The sequence below is a fragment of the Nematolebias whitei genome, chromosome 15 (assembly GCF_014905685.2).
Source record: "Nematolebias whitei isolate Nwh7 chromosome 15, NemWhi1, whole genome shotgun sequence".
Lineage (NCBI taxonomy): Eukaryota > Metazoa > Chordata > Actinopteri > Cyprinodontiformes > Rivulidae > Nematolebias > Nematolebias whitei.
Window position 1 is genome coordinate 40108834 of NC_056512.1, and position 20524 is coordinate 40129357.

The following is a 20524-nucleotide window of genomic DNA, read 5'->3' on the forward strand; positions in this document are numbered from 1 at the left end:
TTTGTCGTATGCAGGTTAATTTATTCTTTGTCGTATGCAGGTTAATTTATTATTTGTCATTTGCTGGCATATGACAAACAATGCAATGAAATGTTCATGAGGAGAAGAACCGATTCGACTCGCTCAAACAAAACAAGAAATACTAAAGCATGCAATAATAGTATAAAATAAAGTACCAAAACTGAAAAATAGAATATTTACAAGGTCCAAAAGAATTATAGTAAACAGCATGGTAGAACATAACCGTGCAAGTAGGATGAGTTTGTATAAATAAGTATTTCAAGGTAGTAATATAAGCTTACTGGTAAATGTACATGATATATAATGCACATAACTAACATAAAATACACATGTTGTGCGACAGGTTATTGCACAGTGTAGTGAGTAATACTTAGATTAATTTAATTATTGTTAGACATGTTCGGCTCTCTCGAGCCTGCTTCAGACAAATGATCATCCATTTCAGAAGGTTCATTTTACCCACGTTAGGTACAAAATCACCAGACCTGGGCCATTACCGCCTCTCCATGCTGTCACCAGTAATGGCGCCAAGTGTCGAGTCGGAACGAACATCTTCAGAGCATGGCCACACATCCTCAGATATCCCATCACAGCAAAATGAAAGTTACTACACTAAATAGTGACCAGCTCTTAGCCAATAAGATCTCACCATGTTGCGTTCTGAAATGGTGGATGCGTGGCTGTTGGGATTTGTAGGCGTGGAACTAAAAACTACATTCCCTACAAGAACGGGAAGTGGGAATGAGATCGTGTTTTAACACATCTTACTACAGTATATAAAAATAAAAGAAATACATATACCCACACATTTCAGTAAGCTAGTATATCATTCTAATAAAATATACTTCATCATTAAAGTTCTATTTTATCTTATTGTATTATGATAAGGTAGTGACATACGTGATACAGCCATATAGTGTGGCAGCAATAAACAGATTAGGTGTCACAGATGTGGCTTGATGCAATGTTATTGTCAAGAGTTCAGTAATCTGACAGCTTGTGGATAATAACTGCCTTTAGACTTTTGTACGTGATGACAGACTTCTGTATCGTCTGCCTGAGGGAACTAGATGGAAGAGTCCTTGTGCTGGGTGGGTGTGGTCCTTAATGATGCTGCGTGCTTCACACAGACATCAGCTGTGGTAGATGTCCTGGATGGTGTGGAGACTGCTACCAGTGATATCCTCTGCTGTTTGCACCACCCTCTGGAGTTGAATCTGGCTAGACCAACAGCTAATACCAAAAAGTGTCATATAAATGAGGACCCTTTATCATTTATTTTAATTAAATCTCTTGAAATAAAACTTTATGGTAAAAATGACCAAATTCATGTTGAGCAAATACATTTTCTCTGCTCAACCAAGCTTCTAAACTGTTGGAACGTCGCATTATTTATGGTGTTAAAAAGGTTTATAGATCTCCCAGTCTGTTTGATGAACTCTGATCAAATTTATTTCTTCTGATCCCAGATTGTGTGTTCATCATTTATTCACCTCCAGTCAAACACATAATCCTTTACAAACTCGTTTTTGATCGCAGCACAGTCCCTCGAGCACTCTTCCATTCCAACATGCCCATCTTAATTGATTTTGTATCTAACTTGAGAGTGTCATTAGGTATGAGATGAAGAGTCTCTTCCTCTGCCATTAGCACATGCATGACTTCTTATCACTCAGTGAGGTGAAATACTCATTAGGCTGTGTGGCCAGAGTGCAATATCCCAGGGATTACCCCGTGACCCAATCAGAGAAATATATGTGCTGCGTGGTGGGGTATTAATTAGATGGGATGATTAGGCCGTGTCATCAATCCTGAACACCTAAAGACTGATACTGGTGTTCATTAGCAGGAGAGAAAAGTGGTGGCCATTATCCATTACTGACGATAGTGTTAACAAGGTGAAGGCAATAGCAGATGAATATCAAAGTTACAATGCACTTTTAGTGCTTTATGGTACACAAATCTTCTAGCTAGTACAAAAAAAAAGTGTTTTTTCCAAGTCCGACAATGCAACATTTTCACACACAAGCACTAAAATTCAAACAGAACAAATAAGAGCTCAAAAAAAGCAGTGAGCATTTTGAAAAATTAAAAAGTAAAAAAGTCATTTAAAGCTCCAAGAAATGTGGAGAACTGTGCTCAAATAGATTTGTTGTGCATTCAGACCAAGCTCACAATGTCGATCTTCGTGGAATCCAAACTTTTTATTACACCCATACTTTCAAAACACAAAGCTTGACTTTATATCTTTTTAATCACAGACATCACGCTGTAATCAAACCCTGCTAAACTGAGGAGGATGTAAATAAATCAGCATTGAATCAGTGAGGGCATCATAGTGAGATTAAAAAGGCTCAGGTGTGGGCCAGTGACAGGTTCTGAGTGAAAGCTTTATTCTTCAGGACATACAGACTGAGAAATCCTAACACTGCCTCTGACGAGCCATTAAACGTTGTTTAAACTGCTGGAACAAAATGAGGAAGTACCGGTGGGATATAAAAAATAACGTTTTAAAACCTTATAGATTTTATGCATGCGGAGGGAGTGGTTAGCTTTCAAGTTATATCATGGTTTTTTAAAACTGCAGTTTCTAAACCACTAAAATTCCCAGCTGTACCATTCTTGCAGTTTAAACTTCTTTTAATGGCATGCCAGGGGCAGTGAGTGGTTTTATCGTTCTTGTTGCCATCATCATGCCTTGGCCACAAGAGAAGCGACAACCATCGCTCTGCAGCAACCTGCGAGAGTTTGTATGTTCATCATCGTTTTTATACCATGATCCCTGGACATTATATTTTAAATCAGAAACTCATACTGGTCCGTGCCCACAATTTGGAAGACTCATTGCAGGCCTTAGTTAACAAATCACTACATCTAAGACGAAACTGGGTGGTGGTGAGATCAAATAACATAATTACTGACAGTGTTTTTGCTTTAAATCCCAGCTCTACTACAGAGAAGTTGATACTTTCTTTCACCCATAATTCAACATCTGATCCGATTTTTCACCACTTGCTCTCGCGCAAGACGATGCCTTTCTTCCCTCTCCTGTCCTTCTGCTTTTTGCTCTCCGTCTTGTGTATCGGAGTTCCTATTTACACATATTTCAAAATGAAAACTACTCTCATGGATCTGGTCAGGTAGACTTTCAATGAAATCGATTAAAAAATTTTCAACAAAGTTTCAGGGTCCTGGAGAACCCTCATGCCCCGCTGACGTATGCGGCAGGACATGTCATGGATTTGATGTGCCTTTCCGTTTTGTCTCAGGAGGACACCGAAGATATCGGAATCATGATAGCAGGGTTTCTGCTTTTTGGCACCGGCGGATACCTATGTTATCGGCTATTAAAGAAGACAGCAGCAGCAGTTTCAGCCATGGCAAAGCTGCCGACCATGGCAAAGCTGCCGACCATGTCTGCGTGTTTGGTTCGTGCTTCGAGCACTCAAAATCAGCTGATTTACGAGCTAAACCATAAGATGGACGCGATTTGTGAGAACCGCAGGTCACTTGCAGCTTCTGGGACTCGCCAGAATGTTGGAGTTGACCTTAGAGAGAGCTAATGACCATGGACCAGTGGAATGCCCACAAATGTGGCCATTTTGGGTCAAAAGTACCAGCAGAACTCAAGGCTGACGAGAAACAACAGTCTGCCTGAAAAAATAATCAACAACTGTGGCTTATTTGAATCTGACTCCCCCGTTTGGCCATGAAGCAGGCCAGCTTATCAAATTTCTCCTGCGATATGTAAACTGGGAAAGCTGTCTATGACAACCCACCCCCCACCTCTGAACAGGACTATGGTGCTATCTGGAAGTGCTTCATGGACAAACCTCACCATCTTGCCATCAAATGCATATGTAACGCGTTCATAAATGTGCTTGCTGGTAGAGTTTTTCATGTCTTAAATCGTGTCCTGATAACGACAAGGTGTGAAGAGATCGTTTTTGTAATACCACTATCCTCTCCTCATAGCCTTTTCCCCTTTTCTGTCTAAAAGAATAAGGGGCCATGCTCTTAGGAGCAGCAGCAACGTGCACTCCGCCCATCTTTTGGACGACTGTACGAACATAATCTCGCTGTTTTTCGGTACAGTGATAATAAAGCTTATTCTGGTTCTGATTCTGAAAAGTGACACCAGCATCAGAGGCTAGTGCTGTAATTCAATGAGCTCAGTCCCAACTCGAACAGAGTATTTGAGTAAATACAGTTACAGCTTTTAAAGACAAAAGAAAACAAATACAATATCCACAAGACAAAATATCAAAAAGGACCAAATAAAAAATTAACAGTAATGTTTAATATAACCATATATATTTATTTATAACACTCCTATGGTCGTCATTTCCCCAGCATTAGAAATGTCCTCAGCTCAGACACATCAGTGCTGTCCAAAGGTAGAGTCACAGCTTCTTTGCTCCGAGCCATGCACTCAGCTCGCCAGGCAGACCATCTGCGCCCTTCGTTCCAGCATCCTCAGAGAGATCTAACAAATGGGTACCAGGATTTGGCTCAGGTCGGCCAACAGCAGCTAGCAGCATCAACCACAGGTTCTTTCCTTTGAACCCAGTTCTCCAGTGGAATTAGGAATGTCTCCAGGTCTCCACCTCTCAGCTTCTGAACTACAAGAGCTAATGTTCCCTCAGAGCGCACTGAAGATTAATTCAGAGGTAAAGTCCTGGTACAGGGTGACATTGACCCAGGAAGAAAATGTCATCATACATTAGTACTGTTCAATAGGACTTCTAAGCCGATGTAATTAAAGATGAGACTGAGCACAGCAGCAGACGAGCACCCAGGAGCCTCACACCAAAAAGAGACACGGTTTCACTGAGCAGTTCCACTCACTGGTGGTAATCTGACAACTGTTCGAATTTTACTTTGTCATGTCAAATATACTCAGGACTTCTTGGTTTTCTCATGCAAGTCACAGAAGCTGGTACTTTTTACCTTTCTCAAGCGCACTAGAGTTTTTGACACCTGCACGGAAGTTCTCCTTTGACAACATCCAAGACTACAGTCCAGCACCTCCACGTTTAAAATAATAATAAGGTTAATAAAATAAAATAAAAAAACAGTGGTCAAGGTGCGAGTTGAGGCAGGTACAATGTGAGCAACAAAATGTGCATGTTTCAAATATAGTTTTGCAAGCTGTGCACACAAAAATAAGCTATAACTTTTAAAAACTGACGATGCAAATTGCAGCTACATGGTTTGCTGGTCACGTAGTGACAAACACTCAGAATTCAGTGAAAATGCAACTAAAAATGTGTAACTCCTTGCAGTTTTCTTGCCATTCTAAGTTAGCACTGGTCCCCAACAGTCAACGCTCAATGAGGTATTTTCTATTGAAGTCAGGATAAAAATTAAAGCTACAAAATGAGTTTTAAATTTTTTGAAGGGCAAAACAATTTTACATTAGTAAAAGAAACAGCTAATAGGACACGAGGACCTGCTTCTACAACCATCTGTAATCAGAATGAACTTTTTGTTCCACTAAAACTGAACAATGTAGAAGGTTCTTCCTCACTTTTTTGTTTTGTTTACACCTGTTAGGAATTATTTCTCGTCACCATATGTTTCTGAAAACAGCGGCGCAATGATCTCTTCAGACTCCAATAGGATATGAGCTGTGTGAAAGAATGAATAGATTTAGTCCAACAACCAACTGGTGTGCCCGTGTATATCCTGAGGAGCACAAGAGGTTTTAATCAAGGCTGAGGTCTTTGGCTTTCTTCAGGCTAACAGATATCATTAAGCTCGCACATTTTCAGTTATCGCCAAACGTTCATTTTAGAGGGACTGGCTGAGTTCGAGCCCAGCGGTGAACCCTGGCAGCTGGAGAGGCAGGGGGTGTTGGGAGCACTGTATTTACTTATGGTCTGTTGTGGCAGCCTGATTTTTCTCTGAAGTGTTCATTTGTTTGTTTGGTCTGTTCCCGCTCACTTCCTCGACTGTTCGTCTCATTGCTTCTTGGCTGCAGAGCCCATCAGACTGAAGGTCTGCAGGAAGCTGGGCCTGATGTGTCATTAGAGCTCTTCGCACTGCACCCAGATTTTAAAAGTTTCTCTCATAACACAACACACTGCCCACCTAATGAACTAAACAGCTGCTGCTCAGCTCAACTTCAAAAAGGAAAAGCTAATGTCCAAGAGTGAGCCGTTATTACTTTGTTAATGAGCACAAATAAAAGATTGACAAGTCTGGATGAATTTATTATGTTAATTATAGAAAGACGTTAACACTTACATGTTTTAAAGGAGTGTCATTTATGCTTTAATTTATTAAAAGCCTTCAGACAAGTGATAACATTGTACCTAGTGTTGAACCAAAGCTACTCAGTCAAGTTCTTTTAAAAATGGATATAAATCTCTATATAATCTAAGCCTGTGTGGCTAAAACAGCCCTGAAGTAGACTAAAGCCTTTGCATACCAACTCTTGGTGAAAACAACAAACAGTTACAATCAGTGGATGAGAAAAGACATCAGCACACTAATATGAAGAGAACTCCAGTCACCTGATCCCCGTCATCATGCGACAAGATGCAGAAACAGGACCAGCAGAAAATCTCACAGGTTGTCATTTTATGAGCCTCGTCACAACACGTTAGCTCTTCTTAAATTTTAATTATAAAATAAGTGAAATGTATGCATTTTTACTTTTAAGTTTAAACAGTAAACCTTTCTTTATCAGCCTACGCAGTACCATTTTGCATGCACATGCAGTGGATGACCGTACAACACACACAACTCGTCTTCTCAAACAAACTTATTGCATATCTTTAGCTGCAAAATTTTTTACTTTAATTTGTTTCAAATGTTGGCATTTTGATAAATTTGAGAACACATTACAGTAAAAACTACAGCTCAGGCATCAACTTTACGTTTTGTAAATAGGACAATTGCTAAAACAAACAGGGTTTTAACATATTTAGCAGATATTGTTCATTTCCCCGACTCATACCTGCATTAATATTTAAACTATCCAAACAGCTTTTTCTCTAAATCTCTGTTTTAAATGACCTGGTCTATGTCTTTCTTCCTTCCTGTATATGTCATCGTCTTTATCTTTTACATGGGGAACTGAAGGGCATTTTTATTCCCATGTTGCTGGTAATCCTGATGACACTCGAGGGGAATTGATCCCAGCTCTTACAGCAGATGCCTATTTAGTATGCAGAGTCCATTTTGCTTCTGCTGCTTGTTCTGTTAACAGATTGGTAGGGTACGACGCCATGCTGAGGGTCACTCAGACAGCTTGGTATGTGGTCGACATTACACAGCTGTATGACCTCTTTATAACATGTTGCTTGGATGAAGAGGAGCACTTCCGGTATACTCCAACTCTTCTTTCATTTATTTTTGTGAGCTACTGATGCAATACCAACTTTACTAGCAATCTGCACAAATATAAGACAACAGTGACAAGTTGTTTCTATTTTGCTCTAAACTAACCTGCACCTTTATGTCCTTATACCTACAAGCCTATTGAGACACCATCCATTGCCTACAATGACAATGTGCTTGTGTCCAGCAATGTCAAGTAGAAAGTTTATGGTGGCAGTTTACAGCTTGTAAGAAACAAAGAAGCTCGATCAGACTGCTCGATATCGGCTGAAGATCAGAAAGATAAATCTGACAAAGCCTCCTTGTTTATTTCGATCAAAGCCATCCGTGTGGGTTTTACAGAGACGATGTATCAGCAGCAGGAGATTGTTGTTTAAAAAAAGAAGAGTAAGCAGGACTGAACAGATCCTCTGGACAAAAGTTTGACAGTTTTTGTGCTTTTGTCTAAATATGCTGGTGAAGATTCTCAGTCATCCAGGACATGATGAATTCAAAAAACATTCAACACAAAAACAACTGGACTTTATCTGTAACAGAAGACGTTTCGCTCCACACGTTTCGTTCTACATTGGAGAAACTAAACAGCCTCTTCTCAGACGCATGGCTCAACACAGGAGAGCCAGCTCTTCAGGACAAGATTCAGCTGTTCACCTCCACCTCACAGATAAGGGACACTCTTTTGAGGACCAAAATGTGCACATTTTGGACCGAGAACACAGATGGTTTGAGAGGGGGGTGAAGGAAGCAATTTATGTAAAAAGAGAAAAGCCGTCTCTTAACAGAGGAGGAAGCCTCAGATTTCCACTTTCAAAAACATATAATGCAACTTTAAAACAGATTCCCAGCCGGTTTTCACACCTGATGGGAACAGAGGGGCCTCGTCTGTGAATTAGATGAACAAAGACCTGCTGTTAAGGTGTTTAGGTGTGAACTGCCAATCTACATATATGTGTGTGTGTGTGTGTCTTATCTCACTCAGCCTTATAACCTGAACCCCTTACTCTCTGCTCTTTGAATTGAGAAAGCTCCTCGGATGAGGAGCGAAACGTCTTCCATTACAAATAAAGTCCAGTTATTTTTGTATTGAACATTTTTTGAATTTTGTCTAAATACTTTCTGAATTATGTCACAAGTATTCCTCACTATTCGAGTCATAAATCTGTGGGTTCAGTGAAACCCAGGTAAAATTATTGAATTAAATTCAATTCAGTTTATTTATATAGCGCCAAATCGCAACAGAAGTCGTCTCAGGGTGCTCAGTATTGTCACAATATGGTCAATAAATTGAAATATAAAATGTATAATGAAGTTGCACAGTTTCTCTGGCCTAGTCTTGAGTGTACTACAGGAGATTCAGCAGCCCTATTGTCAGGGGAATAAAACTGTTGACACATTCTGGTTGTTCTTGATACGAACGGTCTCGTTTTCCAGACAGGAGGTTAAACGGCTTGTTGACAGGGATAAGAAGAAATAACAACACTGATGAGTTTTTATGCTTCTCACCTTAAAAATGAACTCCTTGAAAGGATAGCAAGGTCTCAGTGACACTGGTGTTCTCACTGCACTTGTGCTCCAATAAAAAGGTGGTGAGGATGTAGAGAGGTATTCTTGTAACCTTCAGTCTCCTGAGAAAATCTAACTTCTGTTTTCTTGACCCGGAGTTGAGAATCCAGGAGAGGCTTGTGGTTCACCCTCTCCATGGGGGGACGTTAATGCATTTAGAAAGTTCAATCTTTAAGTCTGTGGTGATTTTAAGATGTGGTCTAAATGTCTTTATTTTCCTCTGTTTATCTTTCAGCATCGTAGGTCACACAGAGCCATACACCAAACTGTGCTGCAAAGGCTTCTGCATCGACATTTTGAAGAAACTTTCCCGCAACATAAAGTTTTCCTACGACCTGTACCTGGTTACAAATGGGAAGCACGGAAAGCTGGTCCGGGGAATTTGGAACGGGATGATCGGGGAGGTAAGAAGTACCAAGTTTTACACGACAGCTTCAACCAGGATCACCATTAACACAAACATGAACGAGCTGTGCTGCATAATCACATTATTAATCAGAACAAAATGTCTGAACCAAATTTAGGACAAGTTCAAGTGCTTTTTCTGATTTTTTTTTTACTTGGAGTGAATAAAATAGAGGAAAAACTGCTGTGATTTCAATTATTTCCTATTGCTCTATCTTTAACACCCCTATTCCTGTACGTCTAAAGAACTAAACCTTGGTATCAAAAGTATTCAGGTGGAAAATATTTATACGATTTTTTTTACATCCCAATGAAACCAGCCTTGTTGATGCTGCCACCATTTGAGACTGTGTTAAATTATAAATATGATGATTTGGTTCAACTTATTATTTTTATAAGTTAAAGTTTTTTATAACTTCCAAATAAACAACTGAAAATCGGAATTTTCAATGCCAGTTTTGTTAGACGACAATCAGGACTAAATACACGAGTAAAAATCTGAATAAACTCCAAATTAGGAGACTCCTGATGAATGAGTAAACGGGTCCCAAGGTCACTGTGTAATGTGTGGGAAGAGTTGATGTACAAGGAGGAGGACCACTTGTCACTGTGAGTAATCTGCAGTCAGATTCCTGTAGCTGGCCTTCCTTCAGGGGAGATGAGGGAAATTACACTGGTTGCACACCCTCCCAAATAAAAAAAACAAGGCTATTGTGCTCAATGAGGCATCACCCAGCATAGGAGAGCAAATGGCTTGCATGAGGCGAGGTGTCTGGACCACAGGCTCTCCATCAGCATAATAAAGAGAAGTGTGTTATGGCAGGAGGGCCAACATCAGTTACAGAGAAAACTGAACAGAAATATAAGAGATTCAAAATGGGCCAGAACAGAATCGTTATCAAAACGTTAATAACCTTCAGCTGACAGCTATTTATTCCAGTTTTACTTTCTAATAAGCATTATGCTTAACACTGAAGTACTACATTAGGATTATAAATTGTTTACACAGTGAAAATCGGCTTTATAATTCTTCTGTGAAACTGAGATTTGCTCAACATTTAACCTTCTGCCAAGAAGAAAATTAATTTACATCCATGTCTGACCATCTGGATGTATAAGTTGTATTATTATAAACATGAATGTTTCAAGGCTTTAGATACATTTTGCAGAGTCAAGATGATCTTTACATCTGACGGCCCAGTTTTGATCAATTCATCCCTGAGACTGAGTGGACATCCATGTAAAAGTAGATAATTCCTCCAGGCTTTCCTGATTCATTGAACGCCTAAAAATAAAACCTCGACCTTTGACAAAAAAAATTTAATCGGTTCAATCTGGAGAGCCCAAGTGAACATTTATGCTAGCTGTAATGAGATTCCCCTGAGGCGTTTCTTAGATTGAGATAAGGCAGAGAAGATTGGATGGACAGAGCCAGGGAGAGCGCAACGCTGCCGGTGAGGGCCGGCACCGGTGCTGAAGCATGAACAAGCAAGATAACATTAAGTGAGACTTTTTAGTGGTGTCCTTTCAGCTGCTGCCTAAGCACTGAAGGAAGGAAGTGATTTCATCATCAGGACGAGGCTGCATGTTTTACTGATAAATAGTTACCTGAAAGGTCTGCAGTGGATGTCTGGAACCATCTGCTTCCACTTTCATTCCACCTCAAAAACAACATCTCTATTGATGTTCCTTCCTCTACAGGTATTCTACAAAAGGGCAGACATGGCCATCGGCTCACTGACCATAAACGAAGAGCGTTCAGAAATTATCGACTTCTCAGTGCCATTTGTGGAAACGGGAATCAGTGTGATGGTGGCAAGAAGTAACGGGACTGTTTCTCCATCTGCATTTTTAGGTAAGAAATTCCTTTTAAGATGCTGCTGTCTGCTTGAAAAGGGTCCTTAGCTTAGCTGTCAAACATTGAAAGTGCACCGTGACGGCGTTAATTCCAGCTTTTGAAAAAGCCTCATTTTCTCTGCAGAACCGTACAGTCCAGCAGTCTGGGTGATGATGTTCGTCATGTGTCTGACCGTGGTGGCCATTACGGTCTTTGTCTTTGAATACTGCAGTCCAGTTGGGTATAACCGCAGCCTCGTCACCGCCAAAAGTAGGTCTCATGAACACTTCCTGCCAATGAGTTGCCCTTCAAAACAAAAGCACCAGAGCACAAGATGTGTTTTATGCTTGGATGGAAAAGTTTTTGTTGCTGAAATCAAATGTAGATCATTCTGCTGCAAAAACCAGGACATCCTTATAAAAGAGATTGATGATCTCAATGGTTTTCTTCCTGGTAAAATAAAGTAATAAAAAAAAAAAACATGACAGGAACAAGCAAATCTGGTTTTATTCAAGTAAATTTGAAAGTTTACAAAAATGTCTAATTTTAGACAGTTTTCCTTAAGTTTCATGGCCGCCGCCTTCTTGAACAGCGCTCTAGACCAAGGATTTGGGCTGTTTAAAGTCGAAACAAGGCATTAAGTTAAGATACGATTATTTTATTAAAAATAAATCTATGAACATACGTAAAAGACCCTGAAGCAGAGAAATGTGTCCAGAAACTGGCCGCTCATAACACAGACGCATGTGGTTGCAAACGCTCAGAAAACAGTGAAATTGCAACTGAAGACGATTTAATCAAACCTGGGTAGACATGAACGTGAAGGCAGGGCTGATTCTGGACTTCTCACATCTATCAGAGGCTGTAAAGAACATGTTATCATGTGGCCACACATTGGATCAATTCTTGTGAAATTGAGACACTGCAGTTTCATTTCAGAGCAACATGCTCGATAAAACAGCTTATGGATTTTTACAAATGCCAAATAGGGAAGATAATTGATTTGATTCATTAGATTAGCTTCTTTGGTGCAGCACTTTCAAATGTACATGTTTTGTCTTAATGTTAAACAAATGCCAAAAAAAATGTCATTTACATGCAGTAAATGACAGTGGTACCAATTCCATTTTAAACTCAGTTATCCAAGTTTTATCACATTTGGAAAAATAAAAATGTCAAAGCATGTGATGTTCAAATTTGAACGAAAGTCCTTTTTGTACAATTTGAAAATTAGGTTTAAGTGAATTCTTCAGGGTTTAAAACTTTGATATTTTAAAAAACAAAACAAATCGATTGATAGCAAGTATAAATTAAAATTGTAACATTTGATTTAAAAAAAAAAATAAAAGGTAACCAACACGACACTGATCCCTGTACACTATTTTCTCTAGATCCTGGAGGTCCCACGTTCACCATTGGAAAATCAGTTTGGCTGCTGTGGGGTATCGTCTTTAACAACTCTGTTCCTATTGAGAACCCAAAGGGCACCACTAGTAAGATCATGGTCCTGGTCTGGGCTTTTTTTGCCGTCATCTTCTTGGCTTCCTACACGGCCAACTTGGCTGCCTTTATGATCCAGGAGCAGTACATCGACACCGTCTCTGGACTGAGTGACAAAAAGGTACATTGACTCAGCGGTTTGTGTTAATCTGCTCTATGTTGGATTTACTGCTTAAGAGAAGAACTTTTTTTTAATCCACACACACAGCTGTCGATTGTTAATATTCCCAAATGAGAAAGTACTTTTTGTTCATAAACAAGAGTTGAATTACACAGATTCTCTTGAGTTACACGCCTGTGGAAAGAATATAGACATGCACAAATGAATTTTCCACCCATGCGGTGATTAAAATTTCCTGGTATTATCTTATGCATTTTTTATGCCCAGGGATGTACTTTATAGGAGAATTGACAAGAAAATCCACATTAAACCATCAGCACAAAATGTGATTTGTCGGATTTTTTTTTTTTTTTTGGTTTCAGGCAACTGAAGATTAAAGAGACATTTGCAGAAAAGACAGAGCTGTCCGGAACTCATTACAATTCTACTGAAGTCGTTTACAATTCCCTTTTCATTATAGATTAATTCTGCATTGCAGTGAATTTATTTTACAGCACCTTTATAGATCAATTAACGACATTCTGTATGGCAACACTGTACAGGTAGAACCAAACTGCAACTTGTCCAGCTGTGATAAACTCTGGTAAATGTAAAAAAAGCAAAAAACAATCACATATCAAAGTGTAATGATAGTTAGACATTATAAAGAGGACTGAAGCTTCCTAATGGATAATCAAGTTTAAGTTTTAAGATAGTTGATACTACAGCCCAACCAATATGGAAAATTTGGTTTTCGCCAATACCGATATTGAGAGGGGAAGGCCAATACTGAACCAATATAATGGCTGATTTTATTATTATTTTTTTTTATTTGTCCACCGTCAAGAATCTAAGTAAACAGCAAATGGAGCTGGGCTAGTTTATTTAGCACAGCTGTTGGCAGCCATGAAGCTAAGGTAATCAGATCCACCTTTAATTAGTCCCCACTAGGTTTACAAGTGCTGCACTGGTCATAGAAACAGTCTTCCTAACGTGTGTTCACATTTTCTATCCTCTACTATTCACCATAAAGTTATCAAGTGTGGTACAAAACTATAAATTGAACAAAGAAACGTCCTTCACTGTTCACTGTTTAAACAGTCAGTCAGGTATGGTGAGGGTCTAATTAACATGTGCCCCCCCCCCCCCCCCCCGGCAGTGCTCCGGGCGCCACTATTTGAGAAGGACTGCACTAAACGTTATTGTTCTCCGCTTCGGCTGTGCTGAGAGTGAAACTTAAAGTGAACGGCCATGACTTGAAAGAAGTGTGCATGCACCCTCTGCTGGATACGTTGCACAATTACGCCTTATGCCAGTAAGGACACGGCTTGTTCCCAGTGTTTCTACCGGCACAGAATTGGACAATTATCACAGATACGGACAGGTCCCCAAACGCTTATATCGGTCTAAAATATCGACCCTACTGATGAATCGGTCGAGCTCCAGTTGATACCGCTTTGCAACAAAAGCAAAACGTGAGCATTGACGTTATGTCAAAACTGCAGAGGTAAACATTTGCAATTATTGTGATTCCACTGCTTCACTATGTTAAGTCTCAAGTTGTTATCAGAATCTGTAAAGCCCATCCGTTCATCTCCAGCAAACACAATATTGTATCTGTGAAATGTCGAAAACAGCCAGAAAACATTTCAGCAACATGTTGACCAAATGTAGCAAAGTAGTTAAAGACAAATGTATTTTCGAAATTAGCCATTCTTCTCAAACACTGATACTTAACATAGTTCCTCTTCAGGCTGCAACTATTAATGACTAGTTAGCAAACAGAACTTACAATGTAGTTGCCTTAAAATGTTTCCAATAACGGGACTATTAATTTCCTTGTAAGAGTCACAGAGGCAGGTAATTTTGTCCCTTGTGTTTTGATAATGTTCACAACATTTGTGCAAAAATTTACTCCATAAAAGTCCATCATGGTGGCCAGTGCAATTTTGTTGCACGTGTCCCCAACCAGCCTCAACAGGACTCAAGCTATATGTTAACGCCTGCGTGGGAGTTCTGTTGTGGCACTGATGTTTAATAATTATAAACTGGTCTAAATCTTCTGATTCATTTATTTTTTTGTTTGTTTTTTTAACTTAAGCAGAATAAATCATAAACGTGGGGCCAGCTGCTGACGTGGATATAAAGCAAGCAGATTCAGTTAAATGTAGGTGAAAGTGAGCAACAAAACAATGTGCATCATTTAAAATTACAATTTTGAAAGTCATGCACATGACGACAAGCAAATAATTTCAAAAATGGGATGCTCAAAACATGGTCACATGGTCACATGGCTCACTGACCGCTTGGCAAGGCAGGACTGATTGTGTTCCTCTTACATGTTAAAGCTATCCAAGGTTGCAGAGAACAAATGCTATCATGTAGTCACACCCTGAACCAAGTCTTGTTTAACTGGATATACTGCAGTTTCATTTCAGAGCCACGTTCTCAATAAAATACATTTTTATGGATTTTTTAAAAAGCTATATAGGCAAGATAGTTATGTCACAAATTTTAGTTGCCATCTAGTATCTGACAGTTGCAACCCAGTGAGATACTATTTTAGGATTTATTTGAAATAATCCTTGTCTGGTATTAAAAATAACCTGTATTTATTTTATTGTAAAGGTGATATTAGTAGAGTCAGTATGAACTCGCAGAAGTCAGGAGGGATTCAAGGGTTTTCTGATAATGTTGTCCCTTCTCATTTACTTTTCTTCTCCTTAAGTGTAAATTGACTCTTTAGTTATGTACCCTGAACACATTTGCATAAGGTTAATGAAAGAGTGCAATACTGTATTCCCACTTGTCTGAGTTCCTTTCAATGATAATTAAATGCATATCATACTGCCAAAAGCAAAAGGATAAAATAAGTCGTTTTTTGCGGGGAGACAAGGAACTGATTGAAGTTTAGATCCCTCTGGACAAAATGTCCTAACCGGAAAGTTAATTTCAATCTTTGTGGTGTTGGATGTGTGAATTAACAGAATAAGAAGCTTGAAGGACAGCTATCAAAAAAGCTTTAAAGATATCAGCTATAAAGAATATCACATAAAAACTTGCCCCGTTTCAGAATTTAGGGGCTTTTTGTTTCAAGTTTACAGTATTGCTACATGACAGTTGTTCTTTAATGAAATCCCACGGGACAATTTTTACACATACAGAAATATCTGCAAAGATTATTACTGAAATAAGTAAAAATCTCTTATTTATATGGGCATTGAGTTAATACGAATCACTAATAAAATGTATTATTTTCTGTCAAAAGTTTCAAAAGCCACATGAGCAGTATCCACCATTTCGCTTCGGTACTGTCCCAAACGGAAGCACAGAGCGCAACATTAGGAGTAACTACCCTGAGATGCACTCCCACATGGTTAAATACAACCAGAAGGGAGTAGAGGATGCCCTTAACAGCCTTAAAACAGGGTAGGTTTCTCCTAAGCATCAATACATCTGGTGAAGATGGAGAGAAAAAGCAAATACAAGCAGCTATGTCACTTTATCTTTTTTTTTTTTTATCATGCTAGGAAACTGGATGCTTTCATCTATGATGCTGCAGTGCTGAATTACATGGCAGGAAAAGATGAGGGCTGCAAATTAGTAACCATCGGCAGTGGAAAAGTCTTTGCTACTACTGGTTACGGCATTGCCCTGCAGAAGGATTCACGCTGGAAACGACCCATCGACCTGGCACTGCTGCAGTTCCTGGCTGATGGTATTTGCAATAAATATTAAATGCTGAATAGTAGCCAAGGGAATGGAAAAAAAAGTCATGCATGATGTACTGTAACAATAAAGAAAAGCTATTATACTCATAAAGGAAAAATACAACTATCTATGATGAGGAAAATGATTTAACAAAACCTGATGCGTGGAGTTTCTCTAAATGAGAGACTGGCCTCAGATGTGTCAATAAAAGCAATTAAAAATAATCTGTATGCAATTTATTTCCAATTTTCAGGCCAAAGCCTGGTAACGTTTGTATGAAAACATACTAAACAGCAACACTAGTATTAATTTGCAATGCGTAAAACAATGTGAGAAGCCATAAACAGTGATGCTATGTTTTAAATCAGCAGAATATGTTTTAATTAGAAAACTAGTCATTTTGTTTAAAGTACTAGCATCTAGAATTTACAGACAAAATAAAATGTTTAAATAATAATAACGGGAGTTTTCTACTTTGGAAAATAGCAGCTGTTTAATGAGCTCAATTAAAAACAGATAAGAAATTTCATTTTATCAGCTGATTGTTTGAAAATTTCTTTATCTGGACCAAATGCTTTTTTCAGAAGCTAAACGTGTATTCTGTGCGTTTTACACACAGGTGACACACAGAAGCTGCAGACCGTGTGGCTCACAGGCATTTGCCGTAATGAAAAGAAGGAGGTGATGAGCAGCAAGCTGGACATCGACAACATGGCGGGTGTCTTCTACATGCTGCTGGTCGCCATGGGCCTGAGCCTGCTGGTGTTTGCCTGGGAGCATCTGCTCTACTGGAAACTTAGACACTCCGTTCGCAAATCAAACCGACTAGATTGTCTCCTGGCTATTAGCAGAGTAAGTAACCATCCCATAATCAAATGGATTATGTTGTTTTAAATAGTTTGCAAAAGGTATTTGTTTCTGTCCAATAATACAAAGTACATGTAGCATAGCTACTCTGGTGGCATATTTGAAAACAAGTTTAAATACCAAGTCATACTGGTTAAGAATCACAACAGTTCAATGGCAGAAACAGCAAGATGATTTTTTGGATACTCTTGGAAATAAATAGAGGATTGTGATGTTTGAGAAGCTGAATTTAAATTGCCCCATTAAAATTCTTCATCTCTGTATCAAGAGTGGTCAAAGGTGAGATTACGCATTCCAAAGGAATACATAATTTGAAAGTGAAATCGAGATGGTGTGGCATAAATATTGAAACCAATGTGGTAGGTGCATAATCAACAACTCACATTTCCATCCCTGAGGTCTTTTATGAAAAAAAAATAATAATAATTCAGTTTTCAAGAAAAATAATTTATGCAACACTGATATGGTACACAGCTGTCTTATTTCCTTAATGTGCCATTAAAAAAAAGAAATTTAACTACTTCAAGATAATGTCAAAACATGAACAGAAGTGATTAGGCTCAGTGTGTTTTTTGATAAAGCTTTTAAAATGTGTTATTTTATCTTTTTATCCCTTTGTATCCTTTTGTAGGGCATCTACAGCTGCTTTAATGGAGTAGAGCAAACTGACCACAATGGGAGCATGCAGAGTCCAGACATCACTTCCAACTATACACAAGCCAATATGCTTAAAATGCTGAGGACAGCCAAGGACATGGTGTCCTCTGCCAGAGTGGAGAACTCTCTTGACAGTGCCACTAAAACAATAGAGAACTGGAGCAGACGGGGAGCCGACAATGTGCGAGCTGGTCTGCCTCCCAGAGTTACAACCACAGACATGACCCATGGCCGTCTGCCTTATATCTCTAGCATTACAGACAACCACTCACCATACCCTCACAGGGCTATTACGCCAACCTTCCCAGTGCATTATGGGGACACTTCCACTCAACCTCTCTTGGAAAAGCCCAGGGTGGTAACCCGGCCTTTGCCTCTTGGGTACACACTGCCTACCCGCAGCAATCAGCATCTGTTAGAGAGAACTCTACCCATCTCCAGCCTCAGCAGCCCACACATCGCCATTAGGGATCCTACTCCTTCTGGACCTTCAATTCCCCACCACAGCAGCAGGCTGTATGTGGACAACCAGGCCCGGCACCCAACGTCTCCCTTTGCACCTTATAGGGATTTCCAGGTACCTGACATTTACATGGAGCAAAAAGGAGCCCTGAGGAGAAAGTTTAGTTATCCCCCGGACTGTATGAGCAAGAAGCAAAAGTCTTTTACTTACTTGTTCGACGCTGCAGACCCTAGAGTGAGGGCTGACTATGACGAACCTCGATCTTGCTTTGCTGAGTTGAGGGCTAATCACCTTTTAAACAACCACACTCCTGATGCTGCTGCCATGGCCTGCACTGGAGGACACTACCATGGCAGTAGCACCAACTGCAACTCCTGCATGAAGTCTTACCTGGAGCCTGACATGGACGATATACCCCTCTTGGGAAAGGACAAACTAAATCGGCGTGCCTCGTTCCTCAAAGCCACGTGGGGCAATGACCGAATCCATCAGGTGGATGAAACTAAGCCTTCCACGTCCACATCTCCCTCCACCCGAGCGGATATGCCTGATTTGTTTCCACGGGTAGTATGTCCTAACCCAAAACCTCACAAGCTATATGGCAGTTTAGGGCACAATTTGTCCTGCTACCCCATGGCTGCTGAGCCAGCCTACTTGGACCCCGCTCATATGTGTTCCTACCCATACAAGCAGAAGCTTAAGTATTGTGACTCTACTCGACTACCCTCTTACAGGGAAGCCATCCTGCAGAATGCCGCTGCCCTGCGCCGCTCCTCCTCCACAGTGGTGCACAGACATTATTCCACCTACCTGAACTCTTACACAGACTTACCAGTGTACGTGAGTCCACTGGCACAGGGACCATCACAGTTCTACAACAATCCTAAGGACATGTGCCACTTGATTCCCTGTACCAGCCACTGCCCAGAAAAAGCAGCATTGATGCATCGTGTAAATGACAGACATTTGGTTTCCCACAACAACATGTTTGGGGCCTATGATAGCACAGGAAAGAGGGAAGACCTGGGCTCTGGGAGCAGACAGCGGAGGCAGGTGTTGGTGGCGCGAAGAGTCAACAGTCCTTATGTGCCAAAGCCCTGGGGCAGGGTATCTAGTCTGGAGTCTGAGGTCTGAACAATCCTTAATGTCCATTTTGGCCTGACTGAGTCCCTGACAGAGGATGTTCTGGAGGTTGTTCCCTCGGCCTCTGGTCAAAGCAAAAATTAAACTTTATACCAACAGTGTATTTGAGAGTGTTTTTTCTCTCAGTTATCAGTGCAATAATATCTTGGGTAGCAAAGTGTAAAAGACGTGAAACAAAGAACTGCTGGGACTTTGTAGGTCAAACCTCTGAATCTACTTAACTGAACTGAAATGTTACAAAGTATTCACATAAAGATTTAACCCGTTCATTGTTCATGAATTTTTAATACCGTGTGACCATCTGAAAGGTTTTTGGGAGACAATATACTGTAGCCTCTCCACACGAATACAGATTAAATACATCTCTCTATCCCCCCCCCCCCCCCCAAGAATCTTTTATTACCCATCATGTCAAGTGACTAAACAATAACCAAACTAATTTTGTGAATTAAGCACTGAGATGTCTTCCGTAAACTTTTTTAAGTCCACAACCTTGGGTGCACCATAACATTCTGGTCATTATTGTAATGCTACTGCACTTCTAAAGCTAGTAGAAAAAAATAAATCATATAAAGTAGTGTGTGTATCTGCATTGTTACTATACCCTTTAATAAAAAACAAGGCTATCTGAGGAGCCTTTTGGCTGATTTCCAGTCTTTTTCATGCGTATGCTCTGATTTACAGTGACTCCATGTGTTTTATCAAAGAAAACAGAACCATAAAACTGATGCAAGTATTACAAAGCTAGCTGGTGAATGGTGTACGTTGAAATTTATACTTCAAATATAAACGAGCGAACCGCTCTGGTAGATGATCACCTGCATGAACTATAGTAATGTTTTCATCTTAATATGTAAAGCATTCTGAGTTTCTGACATCCAAGAAAAACACCAAATCACAAAAAAATGGC

The 20524-nt window shown here is 39.8% G+C and overlaps 1 protein-coding gene across 1 annotated transcript in view; it reads left to right on the top strand.

The window, feature by feature from the left end:
- The window catches only part of grin2ca (glutamate receptor, ionotropic, N-methyl D-aspartate 2Ca), a 47303-nt gene extending 27666 nt beyond the window's left edge, over positions 1-19637 (top strand). The window contains exons 5-12 of the mRNA XM_037688681.1: positions 9167-9335; positions 11038-11191; positions 11318-11443; positions 12565-12794; positions 16042-16202; positions 16304-16491; positions 17104-17336; positions 17983-19637. Of these exons, the coding sequence (XP_037544609.1) occupies positions 9167-9335; positions 11038-11191; positions 11318-11443; positions 12565-12794; positions 16042-16202; positions 16304-16491; positions 17104-17336; positions 17983-19605 (2884 nt within the window). The 3' untranslated portion in view covers positions 19606-19637. The remainder of the gene's footprint in view (positions 1-9166; positions 9336-11037; positions 11192-11317; positions 11444-12564; positions 12795-16041; positions 16203-16303; positions 16492-17103; positions 17337-17982) is intronic.
- The last annotated feature ends 887 nt before the right edge of the window (positions 19638-20524 follow it).